General features: G+C 52.1%; 1 protein-coding gene and 1 long non-coding RNA gene across 5 annotated transcripts in view; one reads left to right on the top strand and one right to left on the bottom strand.

The window, feature by feature from the left end:
- The window catches only part of LOC146757325 (uncharacterized), a 14,687-nt gene extending 9,827 nt beyond the window's left edge, over positions 1-4,860 (top strand). Inside the window, exons 2-3 of one of the 2 annotated variants that reach the window (XM_085522787.1) lie at positions 4,084-4,164; positions 4,339-4,860. In XM_085522787.1, coding sequence (XP_085378913.1) covers positions 4,084-4,164; positions 4,339-4,817 — 560 coding nt within the window. In that variant the 3' untranslated portion in view covers positions 4,818-4,860. Of the gene's footprint in view, positions 1-4,083 lie in introns of both variants that reach the window. The other variant, XR_014936776.1, reaches the window with a different exon arrangement.
- LOC107322115 (uncharacterized) lies at positions 3,732-18,035 on the bottom strand. Of its 3 annotated transcripts, XR_014936778.1 has the most exons (5): positions 17,366-18,035; positions 16,307-16,747; positions 13,998-14,240; positions 13,354-13,499; positions 3,732-12,770 (listed from the first exon to the last, which is right to left on the bottom strand). It is a non-coding gene; the product is annotated as an uncharacterized LOC107322115 (long non-coding RNA). The 3 variants fall into 3 exon arrangements; XR_014936777.1 differs by lacking the exon at positions 17,366-18,035 and having other exon boundaries at positions 16,307-17,359; XR_014936779.1 differs by lacking the exons at positions 16,307-16,747; positions 17,366-18,035 and adding an exon at positions 14,337-16,260.

Here is an 18,035-nt window from a genome sequence, read left to right as displayed (position 1 = left end):
TTAGTGAACCAGGGCTGATCAAGGCTGCTCAGATCTGGCCCTGGTTTCAAAACCCATTTGTGTGAGGTATCTGTTTTCCAGCACAGAGGTGTAGGGAGAGGTGTGCGTGCTGCTGAGAGCGGGGAGGGGGAGGCAAAGCCATCCTGCAGACATTGGGATCAGCTGGCTGAGATGCGGCCACAGGGAATTACACGCAGGGCTGAGCCTGTCAGATTACCCGAGCAGGGAGGGGGGAGCAGGAGAGACAGGAGATGGAGGGGAATGAGAGGGGAGGAGGTTGGTGAAGAGGGAAGGGAGGCACGCAGGGAATAGGGGCCCCCAGCCCTGATCCCATGTCGGGAAATACATGGGATGCATGGGGTGGGAATGGGCTCCGTGTGTTGGTGCCCACCCCACTGGCTTCTGTCCGGATGCAGCTCAGTGCCGAAGGTTTCACAGAGCTCCCTCTGATCCCACCCGAAGGTCAGAGCAGAGCGTCCTCATTTGCTGCCTGTTAATTACTTCTGATCCTGCTCTAATTCCTCCTAACACCACCCCTGAGAACCTCCAGGTGGCTGCTGGGCAGAGGGCAACACCAGGGCTGGGACAGCAGGGTCCTGCGGGAGGGACGCGAGGGCTGCCTGGTGATGGAGCCATGTGTACCACCGCCCTGCTGCTCGGCACGCTGGTCGTGATGCTGCGGAGACGCTTCTCCAACAAAGTGGAACCGTATGTCCTCCCTTCCCCTGGGCTTCGGGGTCCCCGTGGTTGGGGACAGGGTAGTGAAGGTGACCTTGGGGTGGATGGTGGTGGGGAGGTGATAACTGGGATGGGAGTTGCTGCAGTCCTGTGGTTACAAAGCCATGCTGGAGAGCAGGGTTGGTTCTGTGCAGCCTCACCTTGATGTGGGCACGGTGTGTGATGGGAGGGAGAGTTGTTCCTGTTGGGTGCTCAGCCGGAGGTTTCCACTGTAGACACGCAAATCTATTTACCGACGGAGGCTGGAGACATCCGAAAGTGGGGAATTCGAATTGGTGCTTAATGAGCCAATTAAGCCAGGGGATGGAGAATAGGGACTCGAGGCAGGGAAGGCATCTCCTCCCCTGTGCACGCTGCAGCCCTCCCCTACCTGCATCACCCGCTGAATTAAAGCTGCCTGAGCAAACAGGGGCTGTGTAGGGTCACCAGGGCTCTGTCCCCATGGAGCTGTGGCCGCAATACGAGCCTTACCCTGGAAGCTGGACACAGCACGAGGGCTCCATTCTAGGCTATCTAAAGCTAAAGGAGCAGCAGGTCACCTCCTGCCCAGCTCTGCAGCGGGTTTATAGCAGTGAACAAAGCTGTTTCTGCAGGGGAAGGTAACAGGTTTTCTGCTTGCTCTATTTTGGACATCCATCTACCCACCTCGCTCTGTGCTGGCATAAATCACTGCAGCTCCACTGACAGGTTTATACCAGGAGAGAATTCATCTCCAGCCTTGAAAATAGAAGTGACAAGAGGGAGAGAAAGAAAGTGCTGCTGGTCAGGGACTGTGGAGAAATGAGAGAGGAGACCAGGGCAGAGCAGAGCAGGCTTCAAATGGGCACAGCAGAGGGTGGGCAGCCTCCCCCATTGGGTACAGTTGAGTGGTGGTGGTTGTGTTGGGGTTGCTTTGGGCCAAGCAGAGCCTGGATTCCATACACTGCAATAAAGGCCAACATTTCCATTGGGATGAGATCTGGATTAAGGATGTCTCTGAAATCCAGTGTGTGCTGAAAACTGGAGGGCAGCACATGGGATAAAGCCACCGCGGTGCAGGAACGTCCCCAGCTCTGACGTTCCCTTGTGTCCTGGGCAAAGGACACAACCGTACAGCACAGGCAAGATGAGATTATGTAAAATCCCCTGCTCATTGACCTCCTTCACGTCCTTTCTTCTATTTATATGCCTTGGGGCTGCCAGGGACAGCTCGGGGTGCCCTTGGTCTGTGTTGGCAGAGCCGGGGTGCTCAGCTGTGGGGTGGGGGGTCAGGAATACCCTGAAGTTTGCTCCCATAGTCCCACATGGAGATGCTCTGAGGGCTTCCTCCTCACAGTGCTCACCTGGACCAACCTCCCCATCCAGGGACAGGGAGGTCCTTGGGCATTGCTACATGTGGTTATGGATGGCTGCTCTGCTTCCTTCCTTAACTTCTTTCCCCCATTCCCAGTGGAGCACTGTGGTGTCAGGGCTGCACAAGGTACACAAGGTTGGGGAGGTGAAGGTGCCATGAGCCAGAGCTTTGTGTGAGGTGAAAGCAGCCCCTCTGCACCTTGGGCTGCCAAAAAGAGAGCCAGTAACACAGCATCATCTGGATCTCACCTCCCAGCCCTGTCCCCTCCGGGAAGCAAGAAGTGAGCTCCTCATTGCCAGCACCATCAGGACATGAGCTCCTCATTGCCAGCACCAAGCAGGACATGAGCTCCTCATTGCCAGCACATCTCCGGGTTGGAGCACTCAGCACACAGCAGGCAGGCACAGACAAGTGTCAGCTGAATCTCTGTGCGATTTTAAATACATTAGTGAGGCCACGAGTACAGCTCCAAGCCGATAAATAACCCCCCAAACCAATCAGCAGGAAAAGAACCCCCTCCTTCCACCAGAGACGAGGCAGGAGGCAACGTTAGCATCGCTTTCCCCCTTGTGTCTATGAGCAGATCTCTGTGCTTTAATCCAGATCCACAAGGGTCAATTCTCTGCCACTTCTGCGGAGTCATTATACCGCCTGTTATATAAATGTCTGGGCATGCACAAAAGGCAGCGCTGGTACAGAGGCTCCGACACAACTCTCTCCAACACCTGCTTTCAGCTGGGAGCGAGAGCATCTCGAGAGCTGTCACACTGAAAGCTGCTGTCTTTCAAGCTGAATGGAGGTCTAAATAGCTCTCACTTCTCCTTTAGAATCTCATTTCTAAATGCAATTAATACTGGCACATGCATAATGAGAGACTGACGAGTGAATGCAGACTCCAGCAACAAGAAGGCAGCCCAAGTGCTATGTAAATATTACAAATCCTCACTCGGAGCTGACCTGGGAAGGCAGCTTTCTGATGATTAAACCCAAGTGACAATGCCACTGGATTCCTACATCTGTCACAATACAACCTGCTGCTACATAATGAGCTACGCCAAAAGAATCAGCTCTCGCTGCTCTTTAATGCAGATAAAATGTCTATTTGCAGAGTGTAATTAATCTCTTCTTCAAAATCGGGAACCTTAGTGTCCTTGGTAACAACATGGCAGTGACTCAGAGCGAGTCTCAGCTTTCTCCTCTGCTTTCTGAGGGAGATACTGGAAGTGACCCCCCAATTCTTGCAATGGAAAAGAGCATCATGGGTGGAGGAGCCACGAGGTGTATGGGGTGGGGAAGGTTTCATCCCTGCTCCAGGCTCTGTGATGGTTTGGGTAGACCAACCTCATAGGGGGTGGCCAACATGAGGCTCCAAAGGCACAAATCCCCCTTGATCCCACTGATTGGGTGACAACATGAAAGTAGAGCAGCAGCGCAGCTCACAGCATCACAGCTCCCTGCTCTGCCCCAGCTCCCACCATGGGATGGGACCCGAAAGGCAAATCCTCCACCCCAAAGCACTCGGGGGCTGCAGCAGCTTTCTATGAACATTGCTAAGAAGCAGCCGCTGCCGTCGGGTTCTGCTCACTGACCCAATTCCAAAGCCCATGGGAAGGACGCGCCGTGATAAAGGGAGGGATGCTGGAAGGAGGAGGCAATGAGGAATTGTATGATTTATTTATTTCCTGGCAAAAAATAAAAAAATTAAAAAAAGAAGGAAAAAAAGGGGAATAATAATAATAATAAAATGATGTGTTGATTAAAATCAGCATTCCAGGCCAAACTGAGCTGCAGCAGAACCTCACGGGACTTGAACTAAGCAGAGATGGGGAAAAACATGGGGAAAATGTGGGGAAAATATAGGGAAAGTGTGGAGAAAAGGTGGGTTTGGGTGAGGGCTCAGCTCCTTCAATGCAGTGCTGTGAAAGTGAGCAGCTTCCATTTGGAAAGCCAAATGGCTCCAGATGCTCCAAGTGTAGCCCAGTGTGGGCTCACCTCATGTTTTCCATCCCCAGGCACCCTGAGGGAGAGGAAGAAGAGTCCAGGAGGAAGGAAGGCTCTGAGCCTCGCGCCACCTAATGCTGCTGCAGAGCCAGGTGAGATGGATGACATGAGAGAGTCATGGAACAGCTCGGGTTGGAAGGATCAAAAGTGTGGAAATGAAGGGGAATTGGGGAGAAAAAGCCTGTTTTATTTTGCCTTTCTGCCCTGCCACATCTCTCGCAGACTCTGCCTTCTGTTTAATGGTGGTTTCTCCATATTTCTCCCAGGATTTACAGGTCTCTGCTCACTGGTGAGGCTGTGTGCGCTCTGGAAAGTGGCTGCTCCTGAGGTGTATGGAAATAGAGACACAGAGCCTGGACTGGGCAGACCAGAGGGGAGAAAAAGCCCTTTCTGGTACTTCCAAGAGCTGCCCAGCTCCCAGATGAGGGCACATCCAGCCACGTGGAGCATCCTGGATCACCTCACCCATTTCAGCTGCCAGCATCAACCAACAGCTCATCCTCCTGCAGCCTCCCAGCCTCAGAACACACCGAGAACCCCTCCAAAACCCACCTCTATGGTGCAGCTCAGGGCAAAACGAGGCCAAACTCTGCAAATCCTGAATGCTGTGTCCAAAGGGGCTTCGGGTAACCCCATATCAATGCCCATTGGGAGCCACAAAGCAGCCCATGGGCATGAGGTGATGGCATGTTGTGCTCCCGGCGCTGGGACTCTCCCAGCTCTCCCACCCGTGCACACACATTAATAAAAGATCAGTTTGCAGACGCAGCTTGCTGTAGATGACAGCATTAGAGGCGCATCTGGTTTCTGCTAAGCACCGGTCTCGTGCTGGGTTTATTTGGTCCATTTGTGGCAGGGAAGAGTTGCTTTCGGCGCTCAGTGGTGTCTCATGTCTGGGAGTGGTGGGGGGGGAAGATGTATTTTTGGTGCAGCTCAGCCACAAGAATTCAGTTTCAGAATAAAGACAAATATCCCTGTTTTCTATTTGCCAAACGGAGCCTTCATCTGTCTGAGAACTTGGCAACCTGCTGGAAAAAATAGACATGTTCTGATGGGAAAAAGTCCATTGGTTTGTATTGATCAGGCATTGGGACTGGGGGATGGCAGCTTCAGCCTGGCTAAGAAAGCAGTTGCCATCCTTTATCCAAGGGGTGTGAGGGAGGAGGAGGGGGGTCTTTGTGCTTTTGGCCACAATGAGGAGGGCAAGCACCCAACCTGGGCTGCTCCCAGCTTCATTGCACCTCTCATCCCTTCCCACCAGCAGGGCACAGGCAGACACTGCAGCTCCCTTCATGCTGCTTCTCTGCAGGGAGAACTTACTGAATGTCCGCAGAGGTTTCCTAATAGATTTCCTTTTTTCCCCCTGAAGCTTTTTAATTAAAACTTTCCGATCCCAACTCGCTTTCGATTTTATTTTCATAAAGGCATTTCTGATATTCAGGAAGAATTAAGCTGCTTTTATACCTGGAGCTGCCTTCATTTTACAACAGAATGAAAGCAAATGTGGAGTCAATAGTGCCAGAGGGGATGAACGCAGGGCCCATGCAGCATAGGAGAGACTGGGGGCTGGAAAGACAAAAGCTTATCTGGATGGGAGCCTCACAATGAGAAGCAGCTCCTTGGATGCTATACATCAGCTGGGCTCCCCAGAGGCGCTGGTGCTGCTGCAGCATGGCTCTGTGTATTGATTTAAGGGAGAATAAAGGTCAGGAGCTGAGCGGGAGGAGGCTGAGCATGTTTGGGTGGGCAGCGATGAGCGGAGCAAGGACAGAACAGGGATGGAGATGAGCCAGAGCTCCAACAGCCCCAGTGTGTGAGCACAGAGCCCGGCACAGCTCTCCTGGCAGATGGCTGAGCCCACCAGCAGGGCTCATCCAGCCACAGCCATCCCAGGTTAAGGGAGAACCCAGATTTCAGCCTGGGCCTTACGGTCACAGCAAGTCTGACCTTTCATCCCATCTGGATTTGCAAATATATATACGTAGCCAAAAGAAAAAAAGAGCCAAAATAAAAGCAGAAAGGAGCACGCCAGCAAAGCAGAAAGGCCAGCTGGACGTGGCACAGACGGCGCTTCGGGTCACTGCAATGTGAGCTGTGCTCCATCAGCTGCACGGGGGGGAGTGTTGGATTTGGGGCTGAAGGTTTCCTGAGCCAACCCTCCTCCTGGGGACCTCCGGGATGGATGGTTGCATGAGAAATGGTCTCGATTGACTCAACCCGTTGCAGCAATCGGCGGCTGGATGAGGTGGGATGTGGGATGTGTGCTGGTCCTGGGAGGTCCTCAGTGGGTGGGAGGGGGAATTTGCTCAATCTCTGAAATTGCATCTCTGCTGCTGGCCAAAAGCTCAGTGTGCTTTACGAGAAGAGCAGGACCGGCAGCGACAGCCCTCGTGGCCCCTCCGAGATGTGCTACCATTGGGGAGGAAGGGAGGGTTGGGATGTCTCTACCTCCTGAAAATACACTATGGGAGAAACCAAACGGGAAACGGAGGAGTGGGCTGAGCCCAGCTGGGGGTGAGGACATGCAGCCCCACACTGTCTTGCTGGAGGCAAAGCCTTGGGCTGCGCTGTGCAGCTCCCCGGGGTCTCACTGTCTGTCTGCTTTCATCATTGCTCTGTGAGAAGGGAAAGGGACCACACAGCAGCACAACGTCCTGGAAATGGGTAGTGGAGAACGTTCCCAGAGCCCTTCCCTCTCCCATCGCCTCCGTGCACAATTGGCTACAGAGGATGTATGGCTCTGTATAGGCTCCAGCTCTGTGAGATAATGCTTCGCAATGACATCCCTAATTACAGCCAGCAGGAGCACTTTCCCAGCTCCGATCCCACAGTTTGCTGCTGGACCGAAAGAGACAAGACCCAAACTGGCTGCATCCCCCCTGCTCCCAAGGCATCCTGAAGGTTCATTGCATCCCATGACTTGTCCTTTCCTAGGAGAGAAAAAGAAAAACAAACATGCAAACAAAAACAAGGAAAGCAAAGCTACAATAGAAGCAGGAGAAGGAAAGAACTTCAAGCTTCTCAAGTACCTCATGGAAGAAAAATGCTTCTTGAGGCCGTTCGGGGAAAGAGAGGGTCAAAAGTCCCTCATTACTGCTGATTTACTCAGCGGGCTGGGAAGTGGGAGAGGGAGATGGTCCAGCTGCTTGTTCTGTGTGCTGGAGCCTGGATGTGGGATGGGGTAAGGACAGGAGATGGGAAGGAGGCCGCTTAGTGGGGTCATTTCCCAGCAGAAGGCACAGAGTGCCCAAAAGCAGATTGGGACCCGGTGGGTCTCACCTGCACCACTGCAGGGGTTGGGCTCTGGGCTGTCCATGGCAGCTTAGGAAATCATTGACTTTCAGCCAAGGGCAAAATGGGAGCCCTTCGTGGGGTGGCAGCCAGCCCTGGGCAGCTGGAGCCCAGCAGGGAGGAAGGGAAGAGCGCTGGCCCAGATTGGAGGGTGTAAAGCAGCAGGGTTCCTCTCCAGAGAGAGCTCAATTACATAGATTTACACTTGCTGCGGATTTGGTCCATTCAACCCAATTAAAACTGCAGAGGAAGCACAGAGGCAGGATGTAATTACCCGCACTGGAATCCCGGCTCGGAACAGGAGGCAGAGCTCTCCGCATCAAATTAATCCCTGGTGCAACTCTGCCCAACTTACACCGGGGCTATAATTGGCCCGAACCATTTTAACTATCTCATTTAATGTTATTCATGCTCTGCTGGAGATGAGAATGTTTATCCCAAATGAGAGGCTTTAATGCTGCGTAGCAATAACAGTGCGAGGCTTATGTGGTTTCTCATTTACGGGGTGCTGGGGGGGCCGACTGGCACAGAAGATGTGGCTCCCCGAATCCTTAACCAAAGGCTCCTGTGGAGGCTGCTGTTTCCATTGTCCTTCTCATTCCTTCTGCCTCCTGGCTCTTTGTAGGCATTACCCTGATGTGAATTTCCAGGGTTTCCAGACTGCTTTTAACGCTGAGCTTTTAAGTTGCTTCCTTCTAACTTTCTCCTATGATTTCTCAGAGCCTAAACAGCATCGATTGCTCCCAGATGTCTGCAGTTTGCTAACCCCAGAGCAGTGTTGTGCAATTGCTTTGGAAAGAAGGCTGGTAGCAAGCAACGTTCTCTTTCCTGGTTCACCAAATTACTTCCTGAGCAGAAGAGCAATGGGATTTATCATGCGGATGCAATCCGTTGGCACCAGGTGGCTGCAGGGAACAGGCATGAAGGTGGCTGAAATCCTCTGGCTGATATAGAGAAAGCTCCTCAAGCACAGGTTGTTCTCCACACCCAATTCCCCCCTTGTCCTCACAGCAGGATGCTGTTGGGGTGATGAGCCCATGGGGAAGCTCAGGAGCAGGGACCGCTCCCAGCCCAGCTGGACCCCAGCCGTGTTCAGGCCATGAGCCAAAGGCCAGCAGCACAGTGCAAGTTTTGCTTGGCCTGAGAGGATGCATGTGCAGATTGCAACAGGTCTCATGGGGAGCAAGGAGCATCACCCGACTGGCTGCACTCCTAACAAACCCTACAGCCCTCCTGACCCCTGCTGCTGTCATGCTTCAGCCTCTCACATTGCTAAACATGCACAAAACATCCCCGTTCCCACTAACAGGGTGTAGCCGAGTTGGCAGGAGATGAGGTTCCTCTCATCCATCCATCCCTCTTCCTGGGGTCACCCCAAATTTCTCAGTGCCTCCACCCATCCTGCCTGCATCCTGCAGCCCCCACAGCCCCAGGTTTGCAGGATGGATGGGGACATCTCACAGAGCACGTGGAGCAGCACGCCTGGGCAGGGCAGGGAACAAGCAGAAGCATGGGAGAAGGAAAGGAAGAAGGGAAAATAAACAACTGGGAGGATATTTATTGAGCAGAGGGCTGAGTTAAGGGACAAACCAACCTCCTCAGCTCCTTGAATGGAGCTGAATGCCATGGACCAGAAGGGTTGTGTAGCAACTGAAGATCTGGAGTGTCCCCAAAGCTGACATAGACCGAGAGCATCCCCATCCCTGGGTCCAGCCAAGGTGGTGGGAGCAGGACCAGACCCCTGAGCTGGGAGTGAGAAGCACCAGTGCTTGGAAAGCACAACCAATTTGCTTCTAGTACAGTTCATGCCTCTCTTACAGTGCCTAGAATAACAAATCCCTTCCACCCTCCATGCCTGAATGCTGGAGGAAGCTGCTGAGAAACTTAATTGATTAACTGGATGCGTGCATGGAAAAAAATTGCCAAGCATCAAGGAAGTCACTGTGCTGTCAGTTAATGCAGATGCTGGTGGGAGATTAGAGAGACCAGCTGCAGGTTTTCTATCGCACAGCCCCTTCTTTTAGCTCGGGAACAACAAGAGGTCTGTTTTGACGGGGTGACCCATTTTGCAGTCGCACTGAAGGGCTGCAGCACCCACACCGTGCTGACCACCTTCATCTGGGGAGGGCAGGGTTGCACGGGGCTGCCTGCACACCTCACCCTATGGGGCTGATGGCTCTCAGCATCCCCAGCTCTGCCCCCACCTGCTGCAGGGTCACCTGCGGCTGTCACCATACAGGATTGCTTTCCCAGCAGGAGAAAACAGGAAGCCAAAGGCCTACGAGGGCTGTGAACTTGCCTGTCATGTTCCCTGACAGCACCAATACCTTTCGCTGTTTGTGTCTTTCTCAAGCTGTCACCACCCATCACAGCCCTTGTTTAAACCTCTGACCCTGAAAGCTTCCCCCAGCCCTATGCAGAGCAAACGGAGGCAGCGTGCTCCATGCCCCAGGGGTCAGATGCTGTCACAGAACCAAAAGCTGACACCAGCAGGCTCTGCAGCTCCTTTAGAACAGGCAGAGCCAAGACTGAGCCAACACCGAGCCCCTGCTCCCTAGAAATGCTCAGCCCCACTTTGGGCTCAGCCCTCTGCTCTCTCTGTGCTGAGCAGCACTGCTTTCCTGCTTCCCCCATTGCTGCTATTTGACCTGAGCAGCCCAGAGGAATTTTAGTCACGGTGCATTCCTAGCACAGCATCTGTTTTCTAGAGCAAAACGGGAACAGCTGCCAAGAAACAAATCTTCCCCCGACGCCTGGCACTTCTCATGGGTGGAATGAAACTTCTTGAAACCCCAAGAGAAAAACCACCAGAGCTCAGCTGCAGCAAAACCCATCCCCTCCAGGGAGGGGGAGATCCGACAGGGACTAATGAACTCGGTGATAGCATCCATACGGCACCGCTTTGAAAGGCGGAGGAAAAGAGGAGCTAAAGAAAGATCCCTTCCTTTAGCTGAATGCTGCAGGAAGGAGTGCACTTTGGCTGAACCCCCAGCATCCACCTCCAGCTGCCCTGTGTCCTGCTACCTGCTCGAGCTTGCTGTGACCGGCAGGAAGAAGTCAGGTAGATGGTGCTGATAGGGGACACGAAGTGCTGACACATGGCTCTTTGTGAAAGGGCTTTTGAGGTTTGGCAGGGCTCAGCAGGGCTGTGAGACAGCCTGGTGCTACCGGAGTCAGAGGGGTGAGGAGGGGTGCACAGAGCATGGCAAGGGCTGCGTCTGACCTTGCAGAGCTGGCAAGGGAACACAGCCCCTTCTCACAAATGTTCTTACCCCAGAATTACCTGGGTGTGGGACAGAGCTTGCAGCAGCATGCAGTGCCCATGGGTCGCTCCCCATCGCTGTGGCTCAGCTGGTTTCCATCAGAAGGCAAAAGCTGATGTAGGCAGTTTCTGGCTGCTGGGAGGAGAAGGAGCAGAGCTGCTCAGGGAGCTGGTGCAGTCAGGGAGCTGCTCTCTGGGGAGCAGTCACAGTGCTGGCTCCAGGGAAGCAGTGAGCCCATATGCATTGCCTTGCTCCCCCGACTGAGATCTGTCTCGAATGCATCCACCGCAGCGCTCAGCAACCTCAGCCTGGTCTGACAGCACTAAGCCGGATGGATGTGCAGCTGCCCCTTCTTGGTGTACCGTTTTAGCTAGAGCTGCTCAAACAAACACAAGCAGAAGCAATATCAGCTGAAAGCTCCCACTGCAGCTCTGTCAGGGCATTTCTCTACCTGTGAGGCTGGAAGTTCACAGCGAGGATAGACGTAGCATTGCTCTGTTCAGCCTAAGGCAGTGACACCGGGTGAGTTCCAGTTTAGATGCATTTCAGTCTTTCCGTGAAGGTGATGTGAAGTTCACATTGCATCACACAGCACATCTGTGGTCACCGAGCCCCAGGAGGCTGCTGTGAGTGCTGCAGTGACAGAAGCTGCTGGCTGCAGCAAGGCATGGCAGCTCTTCAGCTCGTGGGTTGAAACATGGAGGGGAAAAAAAAGGAGGAAAAAAACCCATTTGATACTTGAGAAAGCAAGAGATCATTCGTGATCCAGGATCTCAAGTCAGGTCTGTGGAGTAAGGCAGCTTCAGCAAGACCAGACTGCAGCTTCCCCTTCCTCTTCTTGGCTAGACCAGGCCGTTCTGTTACAACAGCACAGGAAACGTCCAGTGCCGCAAACACCATCTGCTGAAGAGGAGGAAGGTTTCACACTGCGTCGCTCTTTTATCTCGGTGGAGGTTCTGCACAGAGCTGGCTGAAGTTGGAAGAGTAAAGGAGACCCCTGCGGGAGTTTACCCAGTGCTGCCTGGAGGAAGAACATGGGGAGTGGGGACAGGGCACCAACAGCAGCCTGGGGCCAGCAGCTCAAGGAAACACCATGGGCACCTTCACTGCAGGACCTGCACATAGGTACAGGAGTGTCGGCAGCAAGGTCAGCAACAGCATCTTGATGCTGTAGCTCAGCACCAGACCAAGAGGCTGAAGCATGAACACAGATATTAGGAAGCAAACACAGCCTATTTCTATAGCCACACAGGCTGTGTATGCCAGCCAAGGAGCAGCAGTGACACCCAGCTTTGGGTATTAGGGTGGTATATAAAAAACAGGGTCTGAGCAGGATTGGGCAGGAGCAGAATGCGTTGGACCAGGCAGCAATGAGCCCTGATGGGGGCTGGTGTCCAGCTGAGACATCAGGTTGCTGGGGAACACTGTCCTACTCTGCTTCCTGGGGACCTTGTTCTCATAGGTCCCCCCCCACCAAGGACACAACCTCTTTTTCCTCAGGCCAGGATCTACCCCACACTAAGAAGAATGGCCCCTTGGGGCCAGATACTTCAGGGCTTGGGATCTGGAGAGCAGCCACTGGTCTCCAGCAAACCCTCTGTACCCAGGGCTTCAGATCCCCATCAAGTCTCCGTCAGCCTGGAGCCCAGCCAGGATGCAGCTCACACCCTTCAACTGCGAGAAGCTGAATTAAAGTCACTTTACCAGCTGTGTATTCAGAGATTATCTAGGGTTTCTTCTGTGTTAATGTACCAGGTGCTGGCAGTGCTACTGATGCTGAAGAGGAAGGAGAGGCAATGGGCTGGGAACTGGGAGCCCCCACATCCTGCCCCTGGTTCCCATCCCTCTCTCCTATGCAGACACGACACTCCACAGAGCTCCCCAGCCCCTGCTGAGTTTCACCAACCATAAACTCAGGGCTGTGAAAGAAAAGCGTCTCTGGGAGCACTCACCATTGATCCCAAGCGGAGATGCCCCAGCGATGAACTGGGATCCTACACCACGAGGTGCTGGCCAAGCCCCAACATCAAAGGCACTGCCTGTGCCAAACTGCAGCCTCTTGGAGGGAGATGTTAGAGAAGTGATAATGGATTTGGAGCCTCCTGAAGTGTGCTGGCAGCTGGATCTTCTGGGCAAGGAGAACCCTGCCAAGAAATTAAGATCTGTTTCTGCAAAGCTCAAACGGCAAACTTGTTTGTCTTTCCTCCTTCCCCTCCCAATCCTGTTGTTGTTTTAAACATTTACAGAGAACTTTATACTGTTTAAATAATGATTTGGGAGGGGGAAGAGTGTTTTTACTTGTTTGCCAGCTGCTCCAAGTCAGCAGCACCACGCACACAACTTCTGGGAAGTCAGGTGCTGTGGTTTGAGATGTCACCATCCCTCAATGTCCCAGACACCCACTTCAAAGCCTCCACCAGGAGAAGAGTCACCCCATATCCACCAGCACACGCAGGAGTGCCAGTGCTGCTCTCCCCACAGCCCCTCCTCGGCCCCCAGATGAAGCAGTGCTTTGTGCCCCTCATACAGCAGGGAGAGGTGGAGGAGAATGCTGGCATGGCAGAGCACATCCCCGAGCAGAAGTGCTACGGGAGATCAGCCATCTCCTGTGGTGTGTGCTCGCCCGCCCACTGCCTTCAGCAGCCAGGCTGCTCGAGATGACAGCTGAGGGGAGAAAGGAGAGCACTTGGAATGTGCAGGAGGAAAGCTGGCTGAAGGCAGACCTACCTTTATGCAACAGCAAAGGCGTGGGGTCAGCAGCAAAGCAGTGACACACGTGCTGGTGGTTAATTCAGGAAGAAAGGCGCATGAATCTCTGTCTTTTGTGGGCGGCTCTCCAAGAATCTGGGGGCTGTTGGAGTTGTACTCGCAACCTGGCAGGGGGGAAGAGAGCAGGGAAGGCTGTTGAGAAATGCTGGAGGATTCTGCAGGATGTTTGAACTGAAAGAAAGGACAGAGAAGCATGAAGCATGCTGTGGAAGCAGGATGTGGGATAGAGACAGTGTTTATACTGTCAGCCATGGGCTAATCCACAGGAGGTTTTGGAGACCATAAAAGCCATCTGTAAGCAGATAGATCACATTCTACAGGAAACTGGTGGTTTAAAACAATGCTACCCTCATGCTTTGATCTGTCCTGAAGCCATCAGCCTTGGGAGCACAAAGAGAAGAGGAGGTTAAGTAGGTCCATAAGTCCTGCTGGCACAGGCAGAGTGGTAGTAAGGACCAGCTGTGACCTCCTCCCATACAAAAACTTGGGGCCATTCAGACAGAGCTACAGCAGGCAGGTACAGGGCAAAAAGAAGGACTTCAGTTCTTCTCAAAGCACGGTGCTCCTGCACCCCTTCCTGTGTACCCATTTGGGATGGATACCTTGGATCCACTTTGTCCTCTTGGTCTGGGTAGCTCCCAGTCTAATCCTCTGCATCAAGGCTCCCCACAGGAGGTGTGACCTGGAGCCTGCCCTCAGCAGATCTTCTCACAAGCAGTAGGAGGAATAGTTACAGGTCTTTAACCAACTGCCCTCTGTAATCCAGGGAGACTTCAGTTCACCTCTTTGGACACAGCCAAACAAGGCATTAGCTGCTTCCTCTGCACAAGGGCAAGACAAATGACCTAAAAAAGACATGAAATAACATGACCTTCCATGATTTAAAAGCCTTATTTCACGTTCAGCATTGAAAGTAGAAGAGATGGTATCCTTAAAAATACCTCAGAGCAATCACCTCCTTCCTCTAGTGCGAGCAATGAGAAGCAAGAGGTGAGCCAGAGAAACGGCATCTGCAGTTCTCCACTTCCAGTCTCCAGTAAGGAGATGTTGGGGATTCACATTGTTCTCCAACAGAACCACTTGACCTCAGTGCAGTTCAGGCTAATTACTTCTAGGAATACGTTTGTTTGCTCCCTGCATGGCTAGCATATTTCTTCTAAGAGTGATAGATGAAATATCATTTACATGACAGCGCAGTCTGGGTTGACTGAATCAACGGCTGTTGTTGGCTGAGTAATCCAGGCAAACAGAAACGCTGCTTGTGATAAAAGAAGACCTGAGAATTTCCTCATTAGTGCCTAGATATTTTTATACCAGTTCACTCCCTTTCTGCTTACCATGCCTTTAATCTCCAAGGCTGATGCAGAAAATAGAGAGGATCCATCTCTCTACTCAAAGCAAGGTCATCTCCTGGCAACTGCTTATTGAGCTGGGACAGCACATGGAGACTAATTTTGTTGCTCAAAACTCAGTTGAGGAAAGGGGAAAGAAGTGGGAAGAACAGTGGGAAAATCATGCCCAGTCTGAGCTGAGTGGCTGAAGTTACCATTTCTTCTGCTGCTCAGCAGCACTAAGGAAAGGAAACCTTTCTCTTTCTCCATCACCTGCAGGAATCCAAACCACAGCCCTGCCTGCAGATACCACAGTGCTCCCAGAAAGGTCATCCCTTCTTTTCATAGATTTTCTGTAAGGACAAAGCTCTTACCATTCTTTGTACAAAGCACTGCATTTCTAAGGCTACTAAAATCCTGTTTTAGTAGCTTGGATGAGTGGGTTCAAGCATGTATTTAACATTAAATGGAGGCCTAAACTTTGCTACCAGGGAAAGGGTGTTCAGTTTGCAGTATGCCTTGTCCTGCGTGGGAAGATATTGCTGCTGTCTGCTACTGAGCTCCAGAGAGCCTTTCTTGTACTGCTTAGGACTGACTTGAGGCAGCAGGCACCAGGCACTGAGACCTCTTGGCAGGCTTTTCTTAACACTACAGATCTTTTTCTCTTACAAGTCTGGCACCTGAATCACCAGCAAGCGATCTCCAGCTGTTCCACAGGGGACTGCTCTTTGTGCACTGCTGTGCATGCAGCTCACAGAGCAGGGCCAAGAATCCAACCAGCTCCTCAGCTTCTCCTCATGCTTTGTGCACTTCAGACATGCAGGGGGCTGGTGCCTGCCAGACACAATTCACTACAGGGGATGAGCTTCTGAACGTGCTCATATACCCCAGTTGCTTCCCCCAGCCATATGTCAAAGATGATAACCACAGCAGGACAGCTCTGAATCAATGGATGCTTTGTTTCTCCAGGCTTTGGGAACCCTGTCTGCAGAGTGGAACTGCTGGAAGGCAGAGGGGAATCAAATTGCTATCAGTAAGTACAGAGAGCTGCTCCCCAGAGGTTGTTACAAGGCAGCCAGCAGGGGGAAGGGGTAGGAAATTGGGAGGAGACCTTGTCCTTCAAATAAAGCGTGGGATCAAAGCCCGCCAGAAGTTGAAGGGGTTCTGTCATTATTTCTGTTTGGTTTTCCTTTCCTCCCTTCCCTTCTCTGTCACATATTCCGCCCCTTTTCCTGTTCTCTGACCAAGAGATAACCACATACTCCACAGCAGTGCTTGCACTTCTTTGTAGAGGGTAATGCTGTGTCTTTGCAGGACAAAGAAAAAGCTTCAGAAAGCAGAAAGGTGGGGCCTTACTCCAGTGCATGATTTGCTAGAGGAAGTAATCCACTTCGGATCAGCTGTGGGAATAAGTAATCATTTGGGAGCTGCTCCCAAGAAATAGAAGACCACCATGCCCTTTTAATAGCTTCCTCTATTTGCTCAACAAAAATAGAAATCCTTTGAAAGATTAAAGGAAGAAAACACTGTAATTGACAGAGATCCGCCACAGGAAATCTACCCAAATTATTCCAAATTACCTCTGGGAGCAGCTTGGCAACTGCCTGAGGAAGCAGAACACATTCAACCAGAACTGCCCAGGCCAGACGGCAGCTCCCTTCATGTCCGCAGGCTCGCAGAGCTCCACGAGAGCCACCATGTTCTGCTGACCTCTGGGCGGCTTCACCTTACATTGCAGCTCCCACAAGTTCGCACGTTGAAGATGTGTGTGGCAGGATCGCCCTCTAAAGGAAAGAGCTGAGAAAACCCGATCAAGTCATACAGGCAAAGTAAAGAGTGTTGGGTATGGGTGAAACAATTACCACTTCTTACCCAGAGCCTTTGTTCTGCCTCCAAAATACGCTTGTAAGCACTTACGCACTGCAATCATGCATAAATACAGCCAGACTTCTGCACTCTTAGCTCATGCCATTCTCCTGAGCCATTAACTTGTTGAGTCCGCCCCAGCTGAGCTCATCCATCTGTAAGCATAAGTAGACAACTACCTTGTGGTGTGAGCATCATCCATGCTACAATTAAGAACGTTCTCTCTCTCTATAATCCGAACTCTGCACAAGGCAGGATTTCAGCTGCTTTATTTTAAAACTTGATGTCCCTCAGGGATCTAAAGGGCTAATTCTAGTTGCTGGGTTTTACGTATTTGCTTCTCAGGGAAGCTAAAAGCAAGCAGGCAGGCTGCCAGCCACATCTTCACAGAGGAAAGGCAGTCGCAACGAAGGCTGGGTTAATTACTGCCTTCCTGTATCTCACTCTTCCTTCCAGAAGGCTCTTAAAGGCAGGAAGGCACCAAAGCTCTTGTGCAATGAGCCAGGGGTTCTCTGCTCATTGGCTGCTCCTTCTGTGCTCCTTGCCTGGACTGCTCATGAGGTTCTCTGCAGTTACTGGAAGGCACACAGGGCTGGGGAAGGCTTCCTAGGCAGATGCTTAATAGGGGAAGCAGCTTATTTCTAATAGCACACTGCTGTCTCTTTGCAGCCTTCTTGTCCCACCATAATAAAGTGATTCTTGCATCCTATTGACATTTTTAAAAGAGACTTTTAGGAAGCAATACGAGCCATTCTGGAAAGCAAAAAGCTTACCAGCCAGGTTAAATCTACGCTCTGGAAAGGATCAAATTCTAAAATAGGAACAAGGCCGGGAGTATCCAGGCATTAAAAACAAACAACTCCACGCTGCCTTTCCCTGGGAACTCAAGTGCTGTGCCCACAGAGGGCCTCCCACATGGGCAGCAGCTCCTGGACCATCCTGCTGCCACCTGAGTGGACCCAGGGGCAAACACCAGGCTCCTTGGTGGTGCAGCTCCCTGGGATGGCGCTGGGTGTTGTTCCCAAGTTAGTCAGATCTGTTTTCATGCTGTAAGATGCCACTAGAAGCAAAGCAGAACCAGGCACCTTTATGTTCAAGGAATGCACCTTTGATCTGAGCACCCCAAGGAAGCACATCCCCCACTCACAGACTTGTTACATACTGGGCATGTATCCATACTCCTCTTCCAGACTCAGCTTTGTTCAAACTCCATTTCCTGATACTTTCCCTCACAAAGCTGGGCAAAGCTTTGTAACAAGAGGCCTTTTGCTGGTCCTAAAAGCCCTATTCCCCCCTCCCTTTGCTTCTGCTGCACTCATCATCTACAAGGGACCCCACAGCCTTCACAGCAAGCAGCTTTAACCAGCACACGCTGCCACCACCACACCCCCAGAGCACAGCTCACACATTAACCACTGACTAACCCCAACCTGCACACAAGGA

The sequence above is a fragment of the Coturnix japonica genome, chromosome 23 (assembly GCF_054131305.1).
Source record: "Coturnix japonica strain WE chromosome 23, WE-NBRP24, whole genome shotgun sequence".
Classification (NCBI taxonomy): domain Eukaryota; kingdom Metazoa; phylum Chordata; class Aves; order Galliformes; family Phasianidae; genus Coturnix; species Coturnix japonica.
This window is presented reverse-complemented; position numbering and strand designations above follow the sequence as displayed.